General features: G+C 37.2%; 1 protein-coding gene across 1 annotated transcript in view; it reads right to left on the bottom strand.

The window, feature by feature from the left end:
• LOC306869200 (copine-7-like) overlaps positions 1–22,725 on the bottom strand; it is a 53,968-nt gene that overhangs the window by 13,170 nt on the left and 18,073 nt on the right. Inside the window, exons 5-11 of the mRNA XM_079415859.1 lie at positions 19,716–19,790; positions 12,981–13,064; positions 12,799–12,888; positions 11,842–11,940; positions 11,572–11,658; positions 10,663–10,722; positions 9,480–9,613 (exon numbers count right to left, since the gene is read on the bottom strand). Of these exons, the coding sequence (XP_079271985.1) occupies positions 9,480–9,613; positions 10,663–10,722; positions 11,572–11,658; positions 11,842–11,940; positions 12,799–12,888; positions 12,981–13,064; positions 19,716–19,790 (629 nt within the window). The remainder of the gene's footprint in view (positions 1–9,479; positions 9,614–10,662; positions 10,723–11,571; positions 11,659–11,841; positions 11,941–12,798; positions 12,889–12,980; positions 13,065–19,715; positions 19,791–22,725) is intronic.

The raw sequence follows: 22,725 nt of genomic DNA, 5'->3' as shown, positions 1-22,725 counted from the left end.
AAAAGACTTTTAAACATTTTATCAAAAACCCAAAAAGCAGAAAATCCAAAACATGGTTATAATGGGTCAAAGAGGCGAATTTGTTCTTCATGAGAAGAGGGACATGAGTGTTATTTTTCAAATCCGTAACTGAAATGGGTCAGCGGGTCTAATCTTTTTTTTTTTTCTTTTTTTTTTCTGTTGCTAAGCAACCACAGCCCTAATCACTCCCATAACTGAAACGTAGCCCTAAAGTGTTATTTTAGTATCACTAATATACTATTATAGTTTTAGACAATATTGTGAATTAGATTTTATTCCTATGTTTTGTCAACATTTTAATTTTTGTTAAAATGTTTGGTATTTCTTGTGTGTTTTGTCATTTGCATGATTTATTTTTTATTTTTTTTAATGTATAGGCCTATACAGTTTTCATTAACTTTTAGTTTTTAAGTTTAGTTTGTTTAGTTTATTTTAGTACTTCAGCTTAAACTAAACAAAAGTCTTGGCAATTATCTAAAATATTTTATTATAATTCTTTTTTTTTTTCAAGTAATTTAAGGTTTCAGTTTTATCTAATGATAATAACCCCGATCTGAAGTATGTTCATTTTTCACAACACAGTCACAAAGTCAAACCTGTTCACTTAATTTTAATAATATAAATTCAAGGCATAAAAAATAAAATCCTTTTCATTCTCCTGAGCCTTCCCTGCATTCCAAATGAATTTTCTAATGTGCTGAATCCATCAGCATGATTTATATGTATGATACAATGATGCCTGACATGCTAAACATTCACACGTCCGTGATTGCGAGGCAAGCTGTTCCGACAACTGTGACTTCTTCTCTCACTGCCAACTGTTTTGCAAATGAGTAAAAAATAGTGCATTCTCAGTTTCCCAAAAGCATTCAGCTTACTCATAGGCCTCTGTGAAACTGGGTCACAAGAGGTGCATCCATATTGTTCAGTAATATTCCATTTACTTATTTCAGTTACTTGCATTCTTAATCTCATTCAGTAACTTGATTTCAAACTTTAGCTTAATTTCAAGTTTCAAACAATCAAATAGGTAGATTCACTAACAAATATCAAGCACGTGATAAGCCAATATGGCAAAAAAAAAAAAAAAAAAAAAAAAAAAATATATATATATATATATATATTATTTTTATTTTTTTTATTGCCAAAATATATATTTAGCATTAGCATGTTGCAAACAGTGAAGTTTAAAATATATTTTTCAAATAGAATACATATTTAGTTTCAACCTCCATATACAAAAATATATTTCTAAAACTATTTCATGGATAAGAAAATACATTTCCAGTTTTACAGTAGCCTACATTTAAGCTAAATAAAAATGTGGATGCCCTACTAGAGATCAAAAGTAGATTTATAATGATTTAATGATGTTTAATATTTTTATATATTGCAATATTGATTTTTTTTTAGCATTATAAATTATGTACTTGCTGAAGTTTATTCAGATGTATAGACAACAAATCAAGATGGTGAAGCATGTTTTAGTTTTTTTATCTTATTTTATGTGGGGATGAAGACTTTGTAGCAAAAATATATTTACGTAAATATATTTTGAAACATATGTAGGCAAATATATGTTTTGTATTTTATATATATATATTTTGAATGTATAAATCTATTTTCAAAAATATACAAAAAAGCCAAAAAATGTACTGATAAAAAATATATGTATGTAATTATATTTTGAAACATTTTAGCTAATTTATTTTTGGACATTTTTTTGTATATTTTGAAGTATATATTTAAAAATATATTTGAAATTGTTTTTGCTGTATAGTTGGAGAACATCCATTTCTCCATCCACAGGGGCACAAATGGTTCTAAAAGCTGTACAATTACAAAAAAACAAGCTCTTTTCTCGCTCTCACCCTCTCACGTCAGTACAATAGGAGAAAATGGTCTTTTTATTTTCCTCAGCACTCTTTTTCACAGCTCCTCAGAGAGATCGCATCAGCACATCTCCAGCAGAATCTGATGAGTGCAGTCAGACTGCCACCACCGTCCAGCGTCTCCTCCGAGACAAGGAAAAGGCCTAATCCTGCTTTTAACAAAAGCCCTAAAGGACAACCTGCAGGGAGCCATACAGCAGCAACAAAGTCAAATTAGCCATGATGCTGCTTGCCAAAGTCACACCGGCTCTGACAACTCAGACAAACAACTGCAACAATACATGCACAAGTAATAAGCCGAACATGTTGAGCGGAGTTAATTGTTTTTCGACCTGCAAGTGAGTCATGCTACTAAAGTGTTTTAAACACAATTACTGGCTTGCAGAGAAAGAATGCACATGCTCAGACACAAACAAATCAGTATTTGAATTATAAATCTTAATTATTGTATGATCAGGTCGCAGTGGTTACTTTCATTTGAGATATTATCTGATAGAGATTTACCACATGTGGAAGAGTGTGTATTTCAGGCAACAGCCATTTTGTAAATTCTCTCTCTCTGCCATTTTCTCTGCCCACCAAGAGGATGCATTAAGCAGGCAAAATTAAATCAATATTCTCTTATTTTCAGTACCATTATCAGAAAAAAGCAGTGGGATGAATAGCCCCCCCCCCCCCCCCCAAGCCACGTGTATCTGTCAATGCGGCTGCGGTTATAGGAATATCAGAAGAAATAGATTTCCACTTGCATTTCTATAAGAGCTACAAAGTCTTTATCCCCACATAAAATAAGATAAAATAACTAAAGCATGCTTCACCATCTCTGCAATCACAATGTATGCAAATATTATCATGTGTTATAGGAATAGTTCACCCAAAAAATGAAAATGTACTCACTCTCATGAGTTTGTTTCTTCATCAAAACAGATTTGGAGAAATTTAGCATTACATCACTTGCTCAGTAATGGATCCTCTACAGTGAATGGGTGCCGTCAGAATGAGAGTCCAAACAGCTGATAAAAACATCACAATAATCCACGAGTAATCCACACCACTCCAGTCCATCAGTTGATGTCTTGTGAAGTGAAAAGCTACGTGTTTGTAAAGAAATATATCCATTATTATGACTTTGGGACTGAGACTATTTAGGGCTGTTTTTGCTTATAAACAATGCTTGATTCTCTCCTAATTTAGACAACACAACTTTTTCAATGAAGACACCGTTATGATGTACTAGGCTTGTATTCTGGGCAGAAGTTAAGAACATCTTGGTAATTTATTTTTATTTTTTTCTTACACAGTTTTTCACTTCACAAGGCATTGATTGATGGACTGGAGGATTACTGTGATGTTTTTATCAGCTGTTTGGACTCTCATTCTGTCGGCACCCATTCACTGCAGAGGATCCATTGGTGAACACATTGGTTCTGATCCACATTGGTTCTGAAACAATGTCCTTTTTCAGAGGACATCACAAGCTGTGTTGGCTATTGTTAAGCAATAGCCAAATATTTAGGCAATGTTTTTGGAAAATCACATTAGACTTCATTACGGTATGTTTTTGTATGACTAGAAAATGTTTCATTCATAAATGATTTGCAATTTAGACATTCTACCAACTATAAGTAACTTTGTAACTACATGTCAACTACATGTCAACTAATTTTCATTAATTTGCAACAACATGTCTACTTACTCTCAGAGTAGACTGTTAGATAAGTTGAAATATACTTGTAAATTTTCTCATTGTCAGTATGTTGTATGTTGTGGACCCATCAAAATAAAGTGTTCGAAGCTATCAAGCAGACAGTCTACTAATACTCTAATAATGACTGCTAGTTGACATGTAGTTGCAAAGTTACTTACTGTTAGTAGAATATCTAAAGTGGACTATCGAAATAAAGTGTTACCGATAATTTGTTTAATTTTTATTTCTATATAAAAACAAACAAAGCCCACACCATCCCACTAGTATGATCACATCAATCCTGTTTTAAGCTTCAAGTGATCACCTGATGTGTGATGATGAGTAACACACCCTCTCAGCCTGATCAGGGAACCCACACAGCGTAGGTGTACGACCCAGGAGAACTTCAAGCATTCTTCAACAAATACCATATACTACAGTAGTGCTATCTTAAACCAATAGTTCATCCAAACATGAAAATTATGTCAACATTTATTAAATCTCATGTTGTTCCAAACCCATCAGGCTTTCATTCATCTTCAAAAAGACAACAGTAATCCATATAAATTGATTTAATCCAAATCTTCTGAAGAGTCATGATTACTTTATATGAAAGCTTTTATAAACCCTGATCAACGCCCATACATAGAGAACATCAAATTTGCTAAGCAGAAGCTCAAATGTGATTACTTGACAAGAGAAAAGCAATAATGTTTGTTTTTGTGTGTCACACAAGAATGTTTCTTATTTAAGGTTTGTTCTCAAACAAGTCCAGTAAAGCTACTGTTTACCAAATTTGATGAGCTCTATGTGTTGATAAATGTTTATATGTGATCAAAATAAACCTAAATAAATGGTGAAATAAAATCTGTTATTTCACCATTTAAAATGTTGACCTCACAGACCGCATCCGAAATCACATACTTGAAAAGCACTCTGATGACTTCTGGATACTGAAGTGTGCATCACTGTTAAGCCGGGCTCACACTGTGCGATTTTTAATAATCTTTTGCGATTGCTGCTTGTCACACTGTACGAACATGATCCCCATGTCAGACTGTAGGATCTCAGTTGTCTTAATGTCAGACTGTACGACAGTCAAGACGCGATAAAAACGGACGTACTCAAGAAGACTTGTTCGGAGTTTTACGTCATCAATACGTGACCCGCGTTCTCTCGCTATAATGGTAGCTAGCAAACAACAGCAACGTGTAGCGTTAGTTTTATTAATTATATGCCTTGATGTTAAAAAAAAACAAACAAAAAAAAAACGAAAAAGACGACGTGTGTGGAGCAAGTCATGGCTGGGCAAAAGAGGACTTTATGGACTTCCAGTTCTACAGAGCGAACTTGAGGTAATTTTGTTATTCGAGTTTAAACATCCTGCCCCTTAATAAATAAACTTTAAGTAAACTTTACGTTGTACATATATTGTTTTTTACAAATAATGAACGGTTTGAAGTTGTCGCGCTAATTGCGTCATCAAGTTCAGTGCTCCTATTGGTTCTTGGTTTGACGGTCGTCGTAGGAGATGTCACACTGCAGGAAAGTGTCTGAAATCTTCTGACACTGCCAGAATTTAATCGGAGGAAAAAATTGATTGCAACGGCCATTAATCGGCTGTCGGTGAACATGTCAAACCAGCGATCTAGACAACCGATTTTAGCCTAGGATTATAGGAATCTTTTAGGATTTTAGGATTTTCAAAATTTGTCTCAGACGACCAAATCGTGGCCAAAATCGCACAGTGTGAGCCGGGCTTTAGTAGAAAAATAGTCCACAGGGATAAAAAATCAGATAAAAATAGGGGCTGGAAAGGTGCTGTTTGCAATTTTTTGGCTGTACTAAAGAATAAACATACCATAATATGTTTGCTGATACTTCTCCGAAAGGTCCATTTCAATCGCACTTTTTTGTCAATGAGTTCTACTTGGAAATGTTTGTTCAGTGTCGGAATGTCTGTTTTTGTTTTGGTCTGTGAAATTCCGCCTACTGCCAATTTACCCAATAGTATTTAAACACCCCAGGTTGCCAGTTAGAGGAAAACAGCAATGGAAGCCAGCAAACAAACCGGATCAAATATCACAAATTCTACCTGACCCGAGGCTTATTAAAACTTGGTTATTCATCACCATAAATTGTCAATTGCACTCATTCCTGTTGCGTTTCATCAATCTGGCAATTCATGTGAGCGTTGAGTTTGAGGATGAGGGGCCAGGAGAAACAACTCTCTCCAGTATTTTGAATTTGGAATACAGTACCCATTTTAACCGCTAGCTGTCAATATTACACACTGCACCTTTTACATTTGAGTGTGTTTCTTCGACTTTAGCCACCATCATATGTTAAGCATTGCCATTAAGCACAATGCTTTGTGCTTTAGTTCATTAGGGGGATATAGCCGTTGACTCATTTGGCTTTGATCTGAGAAGAGAATCCTCCCTTTGAAACAGATCTCATTATAAATAAGATGGTAATTAACCAGCTCCTATAAGGCTAATTGTAGTAAGCCCACAACAACTTAAGCACATATTGATTTAGTCACTGTGAGTCCAGAACTACCATTAAATAAAACAAGAACCGAATCAATGATCATGGGATACGGCTGTTTAAAAGACAAACAGGGAATGCCTTTCCGTAAAGAAACGCACTGAACACACTAATGCACAATGTTCTGAATCAGGCAGGAAAAGGGAAGGCAAAAATTGCAATATTGGACAATTAGAGAGAATAAAGCAACTATATTAACTACCCACACACAATGATTTAGTTCAGTTTGAATAAATAAAGATCAAAAAGACCAATAATGACCAATAATACAGGGAAATTCTATTTGGCAGATTAGTTGGTTCAGATTTCTTCCTATTGTCTCCCACACTGGGGTTCCACATGCACAGCGGTTTAATAAGCCACAGCCTACAGACACGGGCGAGTCTCTGGCACCAGTCGCTGGCAGGATCTGTGGAGCCATGGGCTATTAGGATGTAGCCCAAAGGAAGGACACGGCCTTAGTCAAAGGATCAGACAGACCCCTGATACCTCGCAGAACAAGAAACAAATTAAATAGTGACCCGAGCTAACCAACAATGCCTCAAAGTCAACAAACAGCCTCCAGGCAAGCTTTAGTAAAGTGATCCCTCTAGTACTGTACCAAGGTCTGACTTATTTAAGTCTTTTACCTTTGTCACAATAATCTAACTGGGTTATCCATGCATTCAAATGTAAGGATATACTGTATAACATTCAGGCCAAAAGTCTGCATAAAATTGTATTCACAACCCATTTTACTTTCATACCGGGACCAATTTTTGAGATAAATTTAATGAGAAAAAAAAAGTTTGGTGAAAAAGGAGTACACTTCAGTATATTTTTATTAAGTTTATGATTATGGTGTGTTATTATTAATAAGTGTGAACTAAAATATACTTCCACCGGGCAGGGACACCGGCAAGGGATAGTAGTAGCTTTTTATTTAATTTTTTCATTGATATGTTTATTATTGAAATGTTGTTGTTATATGCATGTGTTAATTTTATTTAATTTCTTTCTTTTCTTAAATATGTGGGTAGATAGTATTTATAGAGTTGTAACTTTTTAGTTTTAGTTACTTTTTCTTATTTGTAAGTCGCTTTGGACAAAAGCGTCTGCTAAATGACAAAAGTAAGTAAGTAAAGTAAGTAAAATATATTTGTAATGTCATTTCTAGTTATACTTGTATATGTCATGAATGTAAATATATTTAGAATTACACATTTGTAATGCTGAAGTTACAATTTTGTTCATTAAAATATATAATCTCTAAATGTAATTGAATTACTCTACAGATTTTAAGTATGTTAGTCAACACATTAAAATAAGTGCACTTCATAAAACAATGATTTTTTTAATTCACTTTAACGTAAAACTTTTAATTTGACATTATCACAAAGTGCACTTTTAAAGTGTTGAGAAACAGTCATGAAAGTATACTTTTTAAGTACACTTAAGTGGCCTTTTCTGACTGTCTTTCGTTATTTATTTATTTATTTTTGTCAAAACAAATACTTTTAATAATTGAAGTATGCTACAAGTGCACATTCAATACAAATAAGTGCACAACTTTTTCACAATGGATGGGACCCTGTTATCCGGCCCTTTGGGACCCCCGTTATTGCTACATTTACAATTAAAAGAAAAACCGTCGATGTGAATAAACTCATGTGCATATTGCAAGAGACAACATCACACCACAATAGTATGAAATATCACAGCTGCAATAAGATGTTCAAAAGACCCTGATAGTGCTGACAAGATGCCAGGAAAAGATTTTCTCATTACTTCATTCATTTCATACTGTGCCAACTGTCAGTGGCACACATTCAAGCACTATACTGTATGTTTCTATGTCAGTTTTACATCTGTAGTGGCATGTTTTTGCTTGTTGTTAGGATTCTCTCAGTTCAAGGCCTCTGGTAGTCAGAGGACCTAAGGCACTGTCCCGGTCTATAACCCACCCTTGGACAGGACTTGTTTTGTCTGTTGGGAACTGACTGGGTCATCAAAAGTGGGTGTTCCAGACCTGAATGCGAGTCGAATGAGGAGGAGTACTTTCTTTCTGAAAAACTGCTGGCACCCACTTTTGAAGAGGTGTTTTGAACAGGAAGTGGAGGCTCAAGGTCAAGTTCACCCTCCATCATCTCGGTGCATTATAATGGAAATGCTTCCTTTAGTTGTTCATTTTTTGCTATTACAGCTGTTATATTATGCTTATTTAAATGGGGGAGTTTGGGGTAAAGTAAGATATAAAAAGAAAATAAATTATTTTTTTCAGCAAGGACACATAAAACAGTACAGTTGCAGTGACAGTAAAGACATTTGTAATGTTGCAAAACATTTCTATTTAAAATAAATGTTGTTCATTGAAATTTCTGTTCATCAAAGAATGCAGAAAAAATATGCATTCAACATTGATAATAAAAAGCATTATCAATAAATAAGCACCAATAACAATTAATAATAACTAAGCATATTAGAATGATTTCTGAGATTAATGATTTATTCACTTTTTATGCTTTAGACATGTAAAACATCCACATTTCACATCATTATTAGGTACTTTAATAATGCAATTATATATAGGCCTATGTCATTGCATGATTAATGTACACAAACTAGTGAATTGAACCAGTTCATTGAAAAGAACTGTCCAAAAGAGCCAGTTCACTGAAAATAATCTGATTCCTCACTGTCTGAGGCTATGGGTTACAGGTAATATTGTTGTAAATAATGCTCAGTTTCTTGCGCAGACAAAACGTTTCGCTTCATAAGATCTCAATACATCATCAGGGGCCACAGGAATTCATTTTGTGTGCCTTGGTATGCTTTGTATCTCAAAAATGAGCAGCTGCTGATTTGTATTTTATGAATCACTAAGGACCCCGGTTTCAGCTAAAAATATTCTTTACTGTTCTACTCAAGAAAAAAAGTCTCCTACAACTTGGATGGCCTGAGGGTGAGTAAATTAACAGCAAATTTGTATCCCTTTCATTTTTTATCCCTTTAATTAGCATCCAATTAATACATTACATTTTGGAATGCTTTTTAAGAAGGCTACATTTGCATTACTTACATCAGTCACCTAAAACAACACCTAAATAGCCATTTAGATATTGGTTAAAATTACTAATGGCCTGTGCAGCCTATGTGACATCACCCAAAAATTAATAGTCGAAGATGGATAAAATAGATTTAAAGAAAGATTACAAAAACTGTCACTCTACATTTGTGCATTACAGCATAGTCACTAACCTTCAGAGACATTCTACATGCACTAAATTCTAAGAAAAATTACAAGCCTGCGTGATAGTGTCCACCTCATCAGCAGAGACACCAACACTGACCTGTCATAATCCTGGCAGATTTCCCCCACGGCTATCAAGGCTTTCAGATACTCGTTTGGCTGATATGGGTTGATGTAGTGCAGGGAACAGCTATTGCGAGGGTCCCCATTGGACGCCGTGAAGTCAATGGCAACCTAGAGAGATAATAGCATGACGCACTTTTGATAAAACTGCAAAATGCAGGACAAAAATGGAATGGGTTACATAATCTGATCGATCGTCAAGTAAATTTAATCACTTTAGTTTCATGCCCGGAACAATAGTTGTCTCCATTGTAGACAATTGAAAGAAAATGTCAGTCTACAAAAAACCAAGCACTCAAGAGCTGTCTTTCCTGGGAAGTTACACAAAACCGGACTAGAACAGTTCTGCAATCAAATAGCCATCTGTATAAATAATTAAAGTGCTTAAAACGGACAGTATGTACATTTTATTTGTTTAGAGGGGAGCCAGTTGTATAGTCATTCATCAAGCAGATGTTATAATCCAAAATACCACAAACAGCTACCATATGCTCTATAATACAGAAAACCAGCTCATATCCCAGTAAACACTTGATATATTATATTAAAGCACTGTATCACGATCCTATGTGAATCCTGCATCAAAACATTCTCTCTGAGACTTTCACTACTTGACATCTGATTATCTTTCATTTAACAAGCAACGGGAGAATTCGGATATTTAAAAAATGAATATTCAATTGAATTCATTAATAATCTTGGCCCATTTTGGCTGCTCTTAAGGGAAGCATAAGGGTGGGGGACTTAAAACAGTTTGGAGGAGATATGAATTTGTTCTTTTGCCTCCAGCCGTGAAACAATCACATTCTGGCTCAACCTAAAACTCAAGAGCAGCTGGTCAAAAAATGTAACAAAAAAAAATAACAACTGTGAATAGGGACGAAATAGCATATTCTAATCTTGTTTTAAGAATCTTAGCTATTTTTACTTGCAAACAAGAAATAAAACTACTTAAAAACATTACGTTTTGCAGTCTGCCTCACATAATCGTGTATAATCTACTATAAATGAACTGCATTTGCATTGAGGAGGCAGTTATCAGTTCAGCACGTCTGGCATCAGTTTCTACATGCTTGCTGGAGAACATGGGCAGTAAATCTGTGAAGGGTCTGGATCACACCACGGTGCTAAATGTGGAGCGCACTGCTGTTCCCACTTACTGTGAAGTGTATTTGGCAGCCTCCCATGATGTAGTCCAGGAAGGAATAGACTCTGTGAAGCTGCAAAATGAAGAATGGAGGGTGAGTTTCAGAAACCCTGCCACATTTATCTGCCTGGCTCACCGGAAATCACTATCTGCAAACTTTTAGCCTCTCAAACACACAAGTACTGTACACGAGATACGAAACTAGGCATTCTATTTCATATTCTGTTTCATTCTATTTAATACTAGTTAATGCTGGTTTGGTGTTGGTGAAGCTAGTAGGCCAGGAAAGTCTTGCCAGTTAAACTAGATACTTTGTATGAAAACCTTTGCTGTCAAAGTAATCAAATTAATGTGTTGTATGTCTTGTATCTTATTATTAATTTATTAGGCATTTGCATTGAGTTCGGTGATTGTATTTTCTAGGCATTTGTATGTAGTTTGATAAATCTGCTGACCAGTAAAGTGTGCTGTTGTATAAATGTGCATTAGTACACATGGGCCTGTTGTTTGGTTTTCCCAAAACTTAATGCTTTATCTGTTAATGCATTCATTAAATCAGTTCTGAAATTGTTTATGTATGTACTAATTAAATAATAGCCCTAATGAAAAACAAAAAAAAGTTTCAAACTGAATTGATGCATGTGAAAAAAAAACCAGCAACAACAGACTTAAGCAGTACTATAAATAAAAAGCTTCCTTATGTGAATCCGTACAAACAAGACAAATGCATTAGCCTCTTCTCACCCCGCTAATGTCTTTAAGCTAAGCTTGATTGTCACACCCACCCACAACAATAATAACTCCGCAGTCTTTTCATTCACAGCTGGTTGGCCAGTATTGTCAAGTACTAGCATCCCTAAAATAAGGATGGCATGCCTACAAAGCTCTCTAAACACACAAGCATAGACTTTCAGACTCGTACCTTGAGATCACTGAGAATAACCAACCCAGAGTTCTTGTAGTTCTTCTTCTTCAGTTTGTATTTTGGATTGATGCACTCCCATGTGACCTTCAGGGGCACGGGAAGAGATCAAAGAGGTGAGCTGAAAATTGAAGGTGGCACTAGAGCAAAGTCACTTTTACCACAGATGCAGAAGGGTTGTGCAATTTCTTTAATCCATTCTAATTCTCATCAGGAAACAGCTATGACCGATATCAAACACCAAGGAATGACTGAATGTCTCACACTGACCTTGTTTCCTGAGGAAATCTTCTGCATTTCTTTGAAATTGGTGTAGAATTCGCCAATGAAGTCATGCTTTCCCCTCGAGTCATAGTCCCAGACTAAGCACTGCAGTTCACAGACAATTACATCTGCTCAATTGTCTCTTATGGTTCCATGTGTAATTTTGGTTTTATTCTTGTCATTACTTTTATATAGGAATAGCTCATCATGTCTGATTTTGTCATAACAAATCTGTGTGAATTTCTTAAGTACAAAAAAAAAAAAAGTAGTCCATATCACTCATGTGAGGAACAAATCCTCTGTCATAACTGTAAATTGAGATTGCAGATTTTCAACTTCCGTTTGTCCTTAAAACTAAACTATTGAACGCCTTTACAATATTTGGAAAATAGTGCATAATTTGTAAGGACTGTAATGTTGCATTATTTTTTTATTCTTTTTGGAACTTCACAGCTACTGATTACTATATATTTATATTGCAATAAAAAGATCATCTTTGGAGCTGTTCACACAGAATGCGTTTTTCAATTCCAATGTGCTACTTTTCCATTGTTTTTCTATGTAAACATGCGCTAGACTGATGTGTATGACTGTTGCGTCTCAAGTCTTTTGCAGCGTCTTGCAAATGAGCGCCATGTTTTTAGGACACCATGTCAAGTTAAAATAATTTCAACTTTTACACGCGGCACAGCTTATCAGTCAAAGTTCCAAAACAGTGGACCAATCAATTTAAAAACTATTCCTGATCGCAGCGGGGTTTGGTGTAGGTCATTCGTACAAATTCATGCGAATTGGCAACTTGTAAAATACGTACGATTTAGCAAAAAACGTATGAATTTGTACAAGTGAAGTTGCACGAATTCATATGAATTTGTTCCACAGAATAAATGAAGTCATAAAGGTTTGGAACAAAATGAGTCATAGAATGCCAATTCTGGAGTGACCTGTTCCATTAATATTCACCTTCAACTTCCTTTCGTCATCACAGCTGCACAGAGAAATGAGAGACACCTTAAAGGGTTCCCACACAGGGTTCAGATTGTTTTTAATCACCTGTAGATACAAATCAATATCATTGCATAAACTAAAGAAGAATAATGAACAGCAAAAGAAAGATTATTATCCCATGGGGTGGAACTGCTTACTTCAGTTCTGTTTACAAGCTGTTCTGTTCCATCATCATTGGTCCGGTAAATCTCCAAGAATGGATCTGATTTGCTGAAGAGATCCTACAGTCACAAAAGAATGTCAATATAGTCCAAGCATTCAAAGGAGAACATCAAGCAATATTTTAAAGCCCCAATGGCTTTATGAATACAATCTACTTTACTATATTGATGTATTTCCTACAATAAGAACTTGGGTCAGGATAAAGGACTTGTCCATTTTTACACACCCAATAGCCATTTGCAACTTGATCTCAAGGAGATCTATTATACTTGAAAGCTGTCCATTAGAATTCACATTCATGTCAATGGCAGTTGCTCTGCTGGCACAAAAGCATAGCTGATTTGATATTTGTCAGTTTAGCTCATGGGCACTCAGTTCCGGATGCTGCTTTTTCTGAACTGTAAATGTCATTAGTCAATCTGACTAATCAATTTGGAAAGTGATGTCATCACAACACTCATTGACTGATGGCACCACAAGAACATGCACTAAACTCTAAACTAACTACTTTCTGTCATGACAACTCTCAGAGAGTTTAGCATGGTAATATACATGGCACTGTTAATGTGTTTTGTCTTGGCAGAATTTATCTGCTTTCATGCTGCTACGGCGGAGCATATACTTGCTACTGCCAATACATCCACAGACATGCTGCTGTGAGCATGTAAGAAATACTGCTGCTGCACATATAATATGAAATAATCCCAATACAACATAAATGAAATCAACCTGTAGCAAATATATACAGGTGGAGCTGGGGAAGGTGGAGGATTTCTGAAGCACGCTGCAACTGCTGCAGCAAGCACTAGAAGTATTTGAATGTTGAGCAGCAAGCTCATTGGCTGCTAATGTGAAAAAAAACAATCAGCTGCGCCATGTCAGTAATGATGTGATTATATCAGATTGAGTTAGAACCTATCGGCGCTATCTAGAGTTTCATGACAGAACTATGCATATCTTGAGCAAATAGAAAGTGTTAAGTCTATTTAATGCTTTAGAGCCCTCCAAAAAAGTCACGGGCATAACATTTTACTATAATATCATGTATTTATGATTTATATGTCTCTTGCAAATAAATTTATTTAGAATACATGACTATATTTCAATGGCTGTCAATAGAAAAAAAAGCTTTCTGCTCCCATCGGTGTACCACATATTTTCAATAATTTCCATCCGTTTTTGCCCATGAAAGTTTGCTAACGTGACCGCACTTTTTGAGGGGGTATATTACCATATGAAGGCCTAAAAACAGATGTGGACTAAAAAGTGACAAAAATAAATTATTTTTCATGGGGTCTCTAACCAAAAAGGGAAAATAAACATGCCAATATACAGGTGAAAATATTGGTCAAGGAAAAATGAACATTGCATGCCCATGTGTGTTGCAGCCAATTGTGCTCATAGCTGTGGCAAATCAAATCAACAATATTGTCTGAAACAATCATTCAACATAGGGTTTCTGAATTGCGTCTCTCTGGAGAAGCCAGAGGACTTTATTCCTAATTGTGTGCTGATGTGAGAGAGAGAACGAGGCACAGAGAGATAAAGGAAGAGAGAGAAATTGGTAGAGCAAAGAACGAGCCATTTAATATCCCCATTTCTCGCTGCATTAGTGTGCGACATCTCCACAGGGACGCTGAAAGAGGAGGTGCCCCCACTATCCGGTTGTCAAGGTAACATCTTACCAGTGGTTTGAGTGAAGACTGATTTAGACAAGTGATTTGCCTGTTGTTCGCACTCATCACATGCATCACACCTCTCACAACTGTCATTGCATTTGCGAAGTTCATATGGACCGATGATTCCCGGCTGTTCATTATTCCCAAAGGACATTTAAGGCTCCAAAGAGATTAAATCTTTAGTGGCATTTTGCTTTATCGGATGACAAAATGCTCAGACTAAAGATTAATTCTGTGCTTGTCTTTTATGATCTGATGAACGATAGAGATATCAATGTCCCCTGAAAAGACAAAATATGTACTAATATCTACAAAGGAGCCCATGTGAAGGTACAGCACCAAATTAAGCATTAAAATTCACAGAGAAATTGCCAAGTGAAGAGTCTTTGATAAATGTCACATAACCCAGAGCGACTTTTCGATTTAAAATGCTTTAGTGCCTTCTTCATAAAGAGAAATGGCATTCACATCAAAGGCAAAGACGTCTCTAGAATATGTCACGTGCAGAAGATGTCATGAAGTCCAATATAGTTTGATTTACTAATGTGTCCATTCTGTTAAAATCATATCAGTCTGTGTGCACAGAAAGTCAACGTTATCTGAACAGACAGATCCGGTCCAAAGATAGCAGCACAGGCATTATTCTGCCTAGCCGTTTATTAGACTCCATCCATCTTCTCACTATGATATCCAGACTGGGATACCAGAGCCAACTCTGGGCATTGAGGATGAGTGTGAAGAAGAAATGCTAATCAGCTCATGTTATACAGCTAATGCAAACAATGCGAAGCAAACATAGTAATGACTGTAATTCCTAATAAACACATGTAAAACATCATAATCTACTGAGCATTAATTAATAGACCTGAGGGTTAAAATGTGAAAATTCAAGCTGCAATATAAGCAATTACAAGAGTGAAATCAATAACACCCCCCTCCCTGAAATAGAGCATTAAAATAGTTGGCTGATGAATATGTCGGGGCTGATGGCAGAGATTGCTAGAAATGATAGTGAGAATTCAATTTTATTGCCTTGTGGAATTTGCCACCATTAGCCTTTCAGAATTAGCCTGGTTAATATTCTAATGGGCAGGCGGACAAGCTCGTCATTAGGACAGAAATAAATTAGTGATGTGACAGCGTAGCCTCTGCTTTCATGCATATGCAACGTGCAAAGAATATGGTTCCGTATTTTGCATACAGCGGAACTAAAGATTTACTGCATCAGCATATATTTAACCAAGAGAAATCCTGCCTTAACAAACTTGAGATGACATGCTGGATTAGCTTTACCATACTGAACCTTGCACCCGTTTAAATTGAAGAGATGGAGGATTATCTACAGTATAAGAGGCATGGGACAACCCCTCTATGTGAGGGGTCCCTCGTGGTATGACATTTTGGTTCAATTTGTACAGAGCTGTTTTTACACCGCATAGAAGCTGCAGATATTATGTGCATTTACATGAGGCATAGAGGTGGAATAACGAATTTAAACATTCACAATTGCAGGAAACAATGGTTCATGTGCATTGATTGTTTTGTGTGCACAGCAGACAGAAAATAAGACGTGTACCAATTGATCATGAGAGAGCTGCTCTAAAGATGTGTCTGTGTAAAGATGCTTTAGATGGAGAATTTGACAGGGATACATTGTTAAACATGCTCTGTCACTGTTAGCATACTTCAGTGAGTCTGCATTTACCAAACATTCGCACATTTGTATGGTTAGAACTACAGCTTTCCACCTGTGGCTCGAAACATATAGTTTCTTGTTGGTGTAATATCTGGATTTAAATAGATCTTGCTCTTGGGCACAATAAGCAAGCTAATATGCAGTTCATTCTATATCTTTTCTTAAAATATATACATTTCGATCTAGAAATTTTGACCTGTCAACAATCCAGCGCCATTTTGAAGAGTGTGTATGTGCATGAATGTGTAAGGCAAAATATAACGATAAAATAAATGACAAGGATCAAAAATCAGACACTAGGTTCGTGATAGTAACATCTTGGTGAAATTACATTCTGAACAAAGTGTACGCCAGTTACATACTGCATGTTAATGTAATTTAAAAATGACTGGCTTTTTTTCGCTTTGTGCAAATGGAACTATAATCAGCTGGCATTAATTGCAACTTCTGATCGATTAATTATTACTTAATTAATCAACTCTAGTGTTATCCACATGATGTGTTTTCAGGCCAAATGTTTCTGGCTCTGTGAAATTTTTGTTTCAATGTTATGTGATAATTACAGACAGGTGTTTTGGACCAGGGTTGGAATTGAAGTCTGCAGGACAGTAGTTCTCCACAAGCAGGGTTGAACGCACGCGAGAGAGACGAGGCAGCGCAGATCACGCATCCCATAAGTGAGTGGGAATTTACCGAACGTGGCACTTGCGAGAGTTAACACTGTACGCAATACCCGTAACCTCACACCAAATTTCAGGTCGTGTAGCTAGGCAAGCATATATACAAATTATTTAGTAAGCTGAAATCCGAAATTTACCTTAACATATTAGAGGAAGATGTGATTCAACTGATGCTGCCATGATAAACAGCAGTTGGCGGTTAAAGTTTTCTATGCACAATTTGATTCGGTCTCGAAAGTCATGAGTCAATTCGGTCTCGAAAGTCACGAGACCGATTACTATCTCTCTATCCAATCACATTAATGGATAAAAATAAAAGGAAAATAAGCATGTAACGACCACAAATGGAGGAAAATGGCGATACATCACTTAAAATGTACTCAAGTAAAAGTAAAAGTACACAATTTTTAAACAACTCAAAAAAGTACAATTACTGATAAAAACTACTTAAGTACTGTAACGTGAGTATTTGTAATTCATTACTTCACACCCCTGCAGTTCATTGAGGAAACCATGAATGCCAACATGTACTGTGACATACTGAAGCAGAGACTGGGCCGCAGGGCAGTATTCCAACATAACACCTCTCCAAGACGACCACTGCCTTGCTAAAGAAGCTGAGGGTAAAGGTGATGGACTGGCCAAGCATGTCTCCAGACCTAAACTCTATTGAGCATCTGTGGGGCATCCTCAAACGGAAGGTGGAGGAGCGCAAGGTCTCTAACATCCACCAGCTCCGTGATGTCGTCATGGAGGAGTGGAAGAGGACTCTTGTGAAGTCCACTTGTGAAGCTCTGGTGAACTCCATGCCCAAGAGGGTTAAGGCAGTCCCATTTTGGACATTTTCACTTAGGGGTGTACTCACTTTTGTGGCCAGCGGTTTAGACATTAATGGCTGTGTGTTGAGTTATTTTGAGGGGACAGCAAATTTACACTCTTATACACGCTGTACACTCACTACTTTACATTGTAGCAAAGTGTCATTTCTTCAGTGTTGTCACATGAAAAGATATAATAAAATATTTAACAAGCTTTCTGTTGCCACAAGTATAACAAGTTCCTGAATTAGCTGCGTTGTTGACCCTGCAAAAACATTCTTATCATTCCTACCAAATCAGAGTTCAGGTTTAGGTTAAGGGTTTGGGACTTTCCATTCTGATCAACCAACCCTTTTCATCTGATTGTAGGGGAAGATTATTTGACACACTAAAGGTACCAATGCATACACTTTAAGTACCTTTAAGGTACTAAAATGCATCCTTTAAGAGGTAAATAAGGTAGAAAGTAAGGGTCCTGCCCCAATGACAAACTGTTGTACTAAACCAAATCAGAGTTTAGGTTCAGGTTAAGGGTTTGGGACCTTCCATACTGTTCATTTTCATCTGATTTTAAGGGAAGATAGTTTGACATACTCTCAGAAAAAAAAGGTACAAAAGCTGTCACTAGGGTGGTACCTTTCCAAAAGGTACTAAGATGTACCATAAGGTATGAATATGTACACTTTAGGTACCTTTAAGGTACTAAAATGCACCCTTTAGGGGTAAATAAGGTACAAAGAAACACCCAGTGACAGCTTTTGTACCTTTTTTTTCTGAGAGTGCAGGACCATTGTTCCAACACCAGGCAAAAGATGTTGATCCAGGAACACGTCCTAGTTGGCAAAGGCACAGTCAGCCAATGGTTTACGTGGGTGCTTTGACTCACTGTATGAGCGTCTCCAATCAGAATCATATCCTGCGCTTTCTGTTCTGGTACAGATGCCAAATAGCATTCCTGTCTCACTGTAAAAAAGATGAATAGACAATATATTGATTTTCCCACCTAATGTGGGGTTGAGGGGATGTGAAGCTTGAGCGAATAAGTCATGACTATCGATTTGCTGTTTCCCTTCATTACATGAGATGTTTGAATTCATGAAAGTCAGATAAAAAGGGCTGAGGAACGAACAAAAAAGCTGTGTTTTGAAGATAACCGCTGAGCATAAATGTAGCCCCTGGCTAAGAGGAAGAGAACAGCAGCATATGAAAGAGGAAGAGGGAGAAAGAAACAAGAGGAAAGAGTAGGAGAAGCAGATGAGATGAGTGCTGAGAGTAGGACGAGGGTTGCAGAGGCGTTTGTGTACTGTGCGGCAGCGCAGCGGGAAGTACAGACACCTGCAGAACTACAGGGCACTAGAGAGAGCTGCACCGTGGGCTGCGCTGTGTGGGAGAGGCTGTTTGCACACAGAGAGTCAGCCAGCCACCCTACGCTCCCTCAGCGCTTCAGCTCTGTTAGCCCTCGCTATCCAGAGAGCTTCCATTCTCATTAGGAAACCTCAGCTGAATGAATAGGGTTTCAAACATTGTGCCAAAGCCAAAAAATGAGAGTGGGATTTTATGAAGCCATAATAACCCTAATGGCTCTTAACAGGGCTGAAATTGAGAAGCCAAAACATTAAAAGCGAGTTTAAAGGTTCTTTGGCAGCTGCAATTATCGGTTTCAAAGGGTCAAAAATCACTACTTTACAAACAAAGAATATAATTTTCTGTCACTAGGTATATTTTAATGCCAAAACACACTGAGTGCAAACTCTTGTGAGTAGTTCATGCCTGACAATCTGTTGTTATGTTTATGTTTTGGGTTTTTTTATGAAAAAAGAAAAACATCATTCCTTACCTTATCATCTAACTTCTTCGCACAGAAGGAAAGCTCGACATAGCCATTGTTCCCTGAAATCTCTTCTGCGTGAATCTTGGGAAATAAGAAAAGGGATTAGCTGAGACAAAGCAAACATACTGTTATTGTTTGTATTCTATATGTGTAAACCAGGACTCCACATCCATTTTCCACTCCATTTTCTTTTTAAGTAGTTTATTTCACAACCATTGGCACTGAATTATATCTATCTATCTATCTATCTATCTATCTATCTATCTATCTATCTATCTATCTATCTATCTATCTATCTATCTATCTATCTATCTTATCTGTCTGTCTGTCCCAGTCAGTCCATCCATCTATCTGTCCCATACGTTCATCTTCCAATCCATCCCATCCAACCAACCAACCATCTGTTCATCCATCCATCTGTCCATCCACCCACCCAGTCCAGTTGTCCATCCATCAGTCCATCTGTTCATCCATCCAGCTGTCCTTTTTACCCTGTCCAAGCATTTATCTCTCTACTATTACATTTATCAGTCTGTCCATCCATCCATCCATCCACCCAGCCCATCCATCTATTCATCTATCCGTCTGTCAATTAATTCATCCATCCACTCATCCCATTCCTCCATCTGCCCGACCCAGCCTATCCATCCATCCTTCTGTCTATTCATCCATTTAAACGTCCCATCCAATTCATCCATATTCCAATCCATCCTTCCATCCATTCATCTGTCCATCATTCCATTCATCAGTCTATCTGTCCATCCATCCATCCATCCATCCAGCTGTCCTTCCATCCGGTCCATGCATTCATTCATCAGCCATTCCATTCATCAGTCTCTCCATCCATCCATCCATCCATCCATCCATCTGTCTATTTATCCAATTACACATCTCATCCATCCATCATCCAATCCATCTATCCATTCACGTCAGTACATCCGTCTGTCTGCCCACACAGCCCAATGGATATTTCAGTCCAGCCAAGTTACTCCAGCCACCATTCATCTGTCTATCCATCCATCCATCAATTCATCCATCGTTCCATCCCATCCATCCGTCTGTCCATCCATCCAGTGGTCAATCCATCCATCCATCCTTATTCAGCTGTGTGTTCATCCTGCCCATTCAATCCATCCGCCCAACCTATCTATCTATTCATCCATCCATCTGGCAATTCATCCATCCGTCCGTCCATCCACTCATCCCATTCATCCATCCGCCCAACCCAGCCAATCAATCCATCCACCTGTCTGTTCATACATTTGCCCATCCCATCCCATTCACCCATCCATCCATCCATCCATCCATCCATCCATTCATCTGCCCATCCATCCATTGTCCATCCATTCAATTCAAAAAGATAAATAGAAATTAAAGAGAAACTGCAAAATGTTATAAATTACTAACTGTAATTGCTCTTACTGGAAATGCTTTAGCACGCAATATACTTTGAACAACACTTAATAAAGGAACCATTTATGGAGCTGTCTTTGAAATGTCATTCTCGTGGAGATCTGGTGTTTTTCTTAGCTCGGACATCAGTTGTAAAAACCGTCTGGTTGATAACATCATTGAATTTATGCGTTAAACGATCAGGAGATATCAGGGAGGGTCTTTGCTGGAGCCTTTTCAGATGCCACATATTTTGTACTGTTGATTACGCAACTTTTATTTATGGTAAACCGGTCAGGAACAACATTGAAGGTTCTGTTCTAAATCCATTGTTCTCTCAAATCTATCCTGGGTTTTAGAGGTCTCTTGAGATAAGGAGATTTAGGGCAGGAAATCGGCCAGCCAGTCAAATGCAGACTCAGGAAGTCATGGCATAATGGTTAGAGAGTCTGACTTGCAATCCAAAGGTTGCGGGTTCGAGTCTCGGGCCGGCAGGGATTGTAGGTGGGGGGAGTGAATGTCCAGCGCTCTCTCCACCCCTCAATACCACGACTGAGGTGCCCTTGAGAAAGGCACCGAACCCCCAACTGCTCCCCGGGCGCCGCAGCATAAATGGCTGCCCTCTGCTCCAGGTGTGTGTTCACGGTGTGTGTGTTTTCACTGCTGTGTGTGTGCACGTTGGATGGGTTAAATGCAGAGCACCAATTCCGGGTATGGGTCACCATACTTGGCAGTATGTCACTTCACTCAGATGCTGGGAGTGGAAATTTTAACGCCTGCTAAGGAATGTGCTGTCTTGAAATTATTTTGTGTGTTTGTCCTGGTCTACTAGGCACTACACTGTAATTTTGTATGAAATGACGTCATGCCAGTTCGGTCTTCAATTTCGCTTGAAGTATTTCATGGTTTTAACGATAACGACAGAGGAAAACGATAGTGTTGGAATCATTTCAAAAGCAATTTTTTTTCAACTGTTAAATGATAAAACATTGACAATTAATCAAATTCCACCAAATTTAAAGATCGCAAGCATTTAAAGAGGCAGACAACATAACTGCAGCGCATGCTGATAATAAACAGAGCCTTTATACCAACCCAATCTCACGGCAATTCATACTTATTTTACAAGGTAGCTAATTTGTCCAAATTCGTATGACCTCACTTGTACAAATTCATAAAATTTTTGCTGAATCGTGCATATTTTACAAGATGCACAATTCGTATGAATTCGTACAAGTGACCTACAGTACACCTAAACCCGCCCCTAAACCTACCCGTCACTGGGGTCCAGTGTTGGGGAGTAACTAGTTACATGTAACGGTATTACGTAATTTAATTACAAAATAAAAATAATTGTAATTAGTTACAGAGAAAAACTGTGTAATTAAATTAAAGTTACTTATGAAAATGTTAAGGATTACAAAGGGGGTTACATCTGCTTTTGTTTCACACACACTCCCAGATTTAATTGATTTCTTTCATGAATTACAGTGACTGCCCTAAAATATGAAACACCAATGTTTCAGGAGTTTAGAACATGCTTATTCGTTAACTCTTTTATTTCCTATATGGGTTTATATATAGCTATGCTTAATTTTTAATTTTTAAAGATTAACGATGTTTA

The sequence above is a fragment of the Barbus barbus genome (assembly GCF_936440315.1).
Source record: "Barbus barbus genome assembly, chromosome: 1".
Lineage (NCBI taxonomy): Eukaryota > Metazoa > Chordata > Actinopteri > Cypriniformes > Cyprinidae > Barbus > Barbus barbus.
Note: the sequence above shows the minus strand (reverse complement) of the source record. Positions and strands in the feature narration are given on the sequence as shown.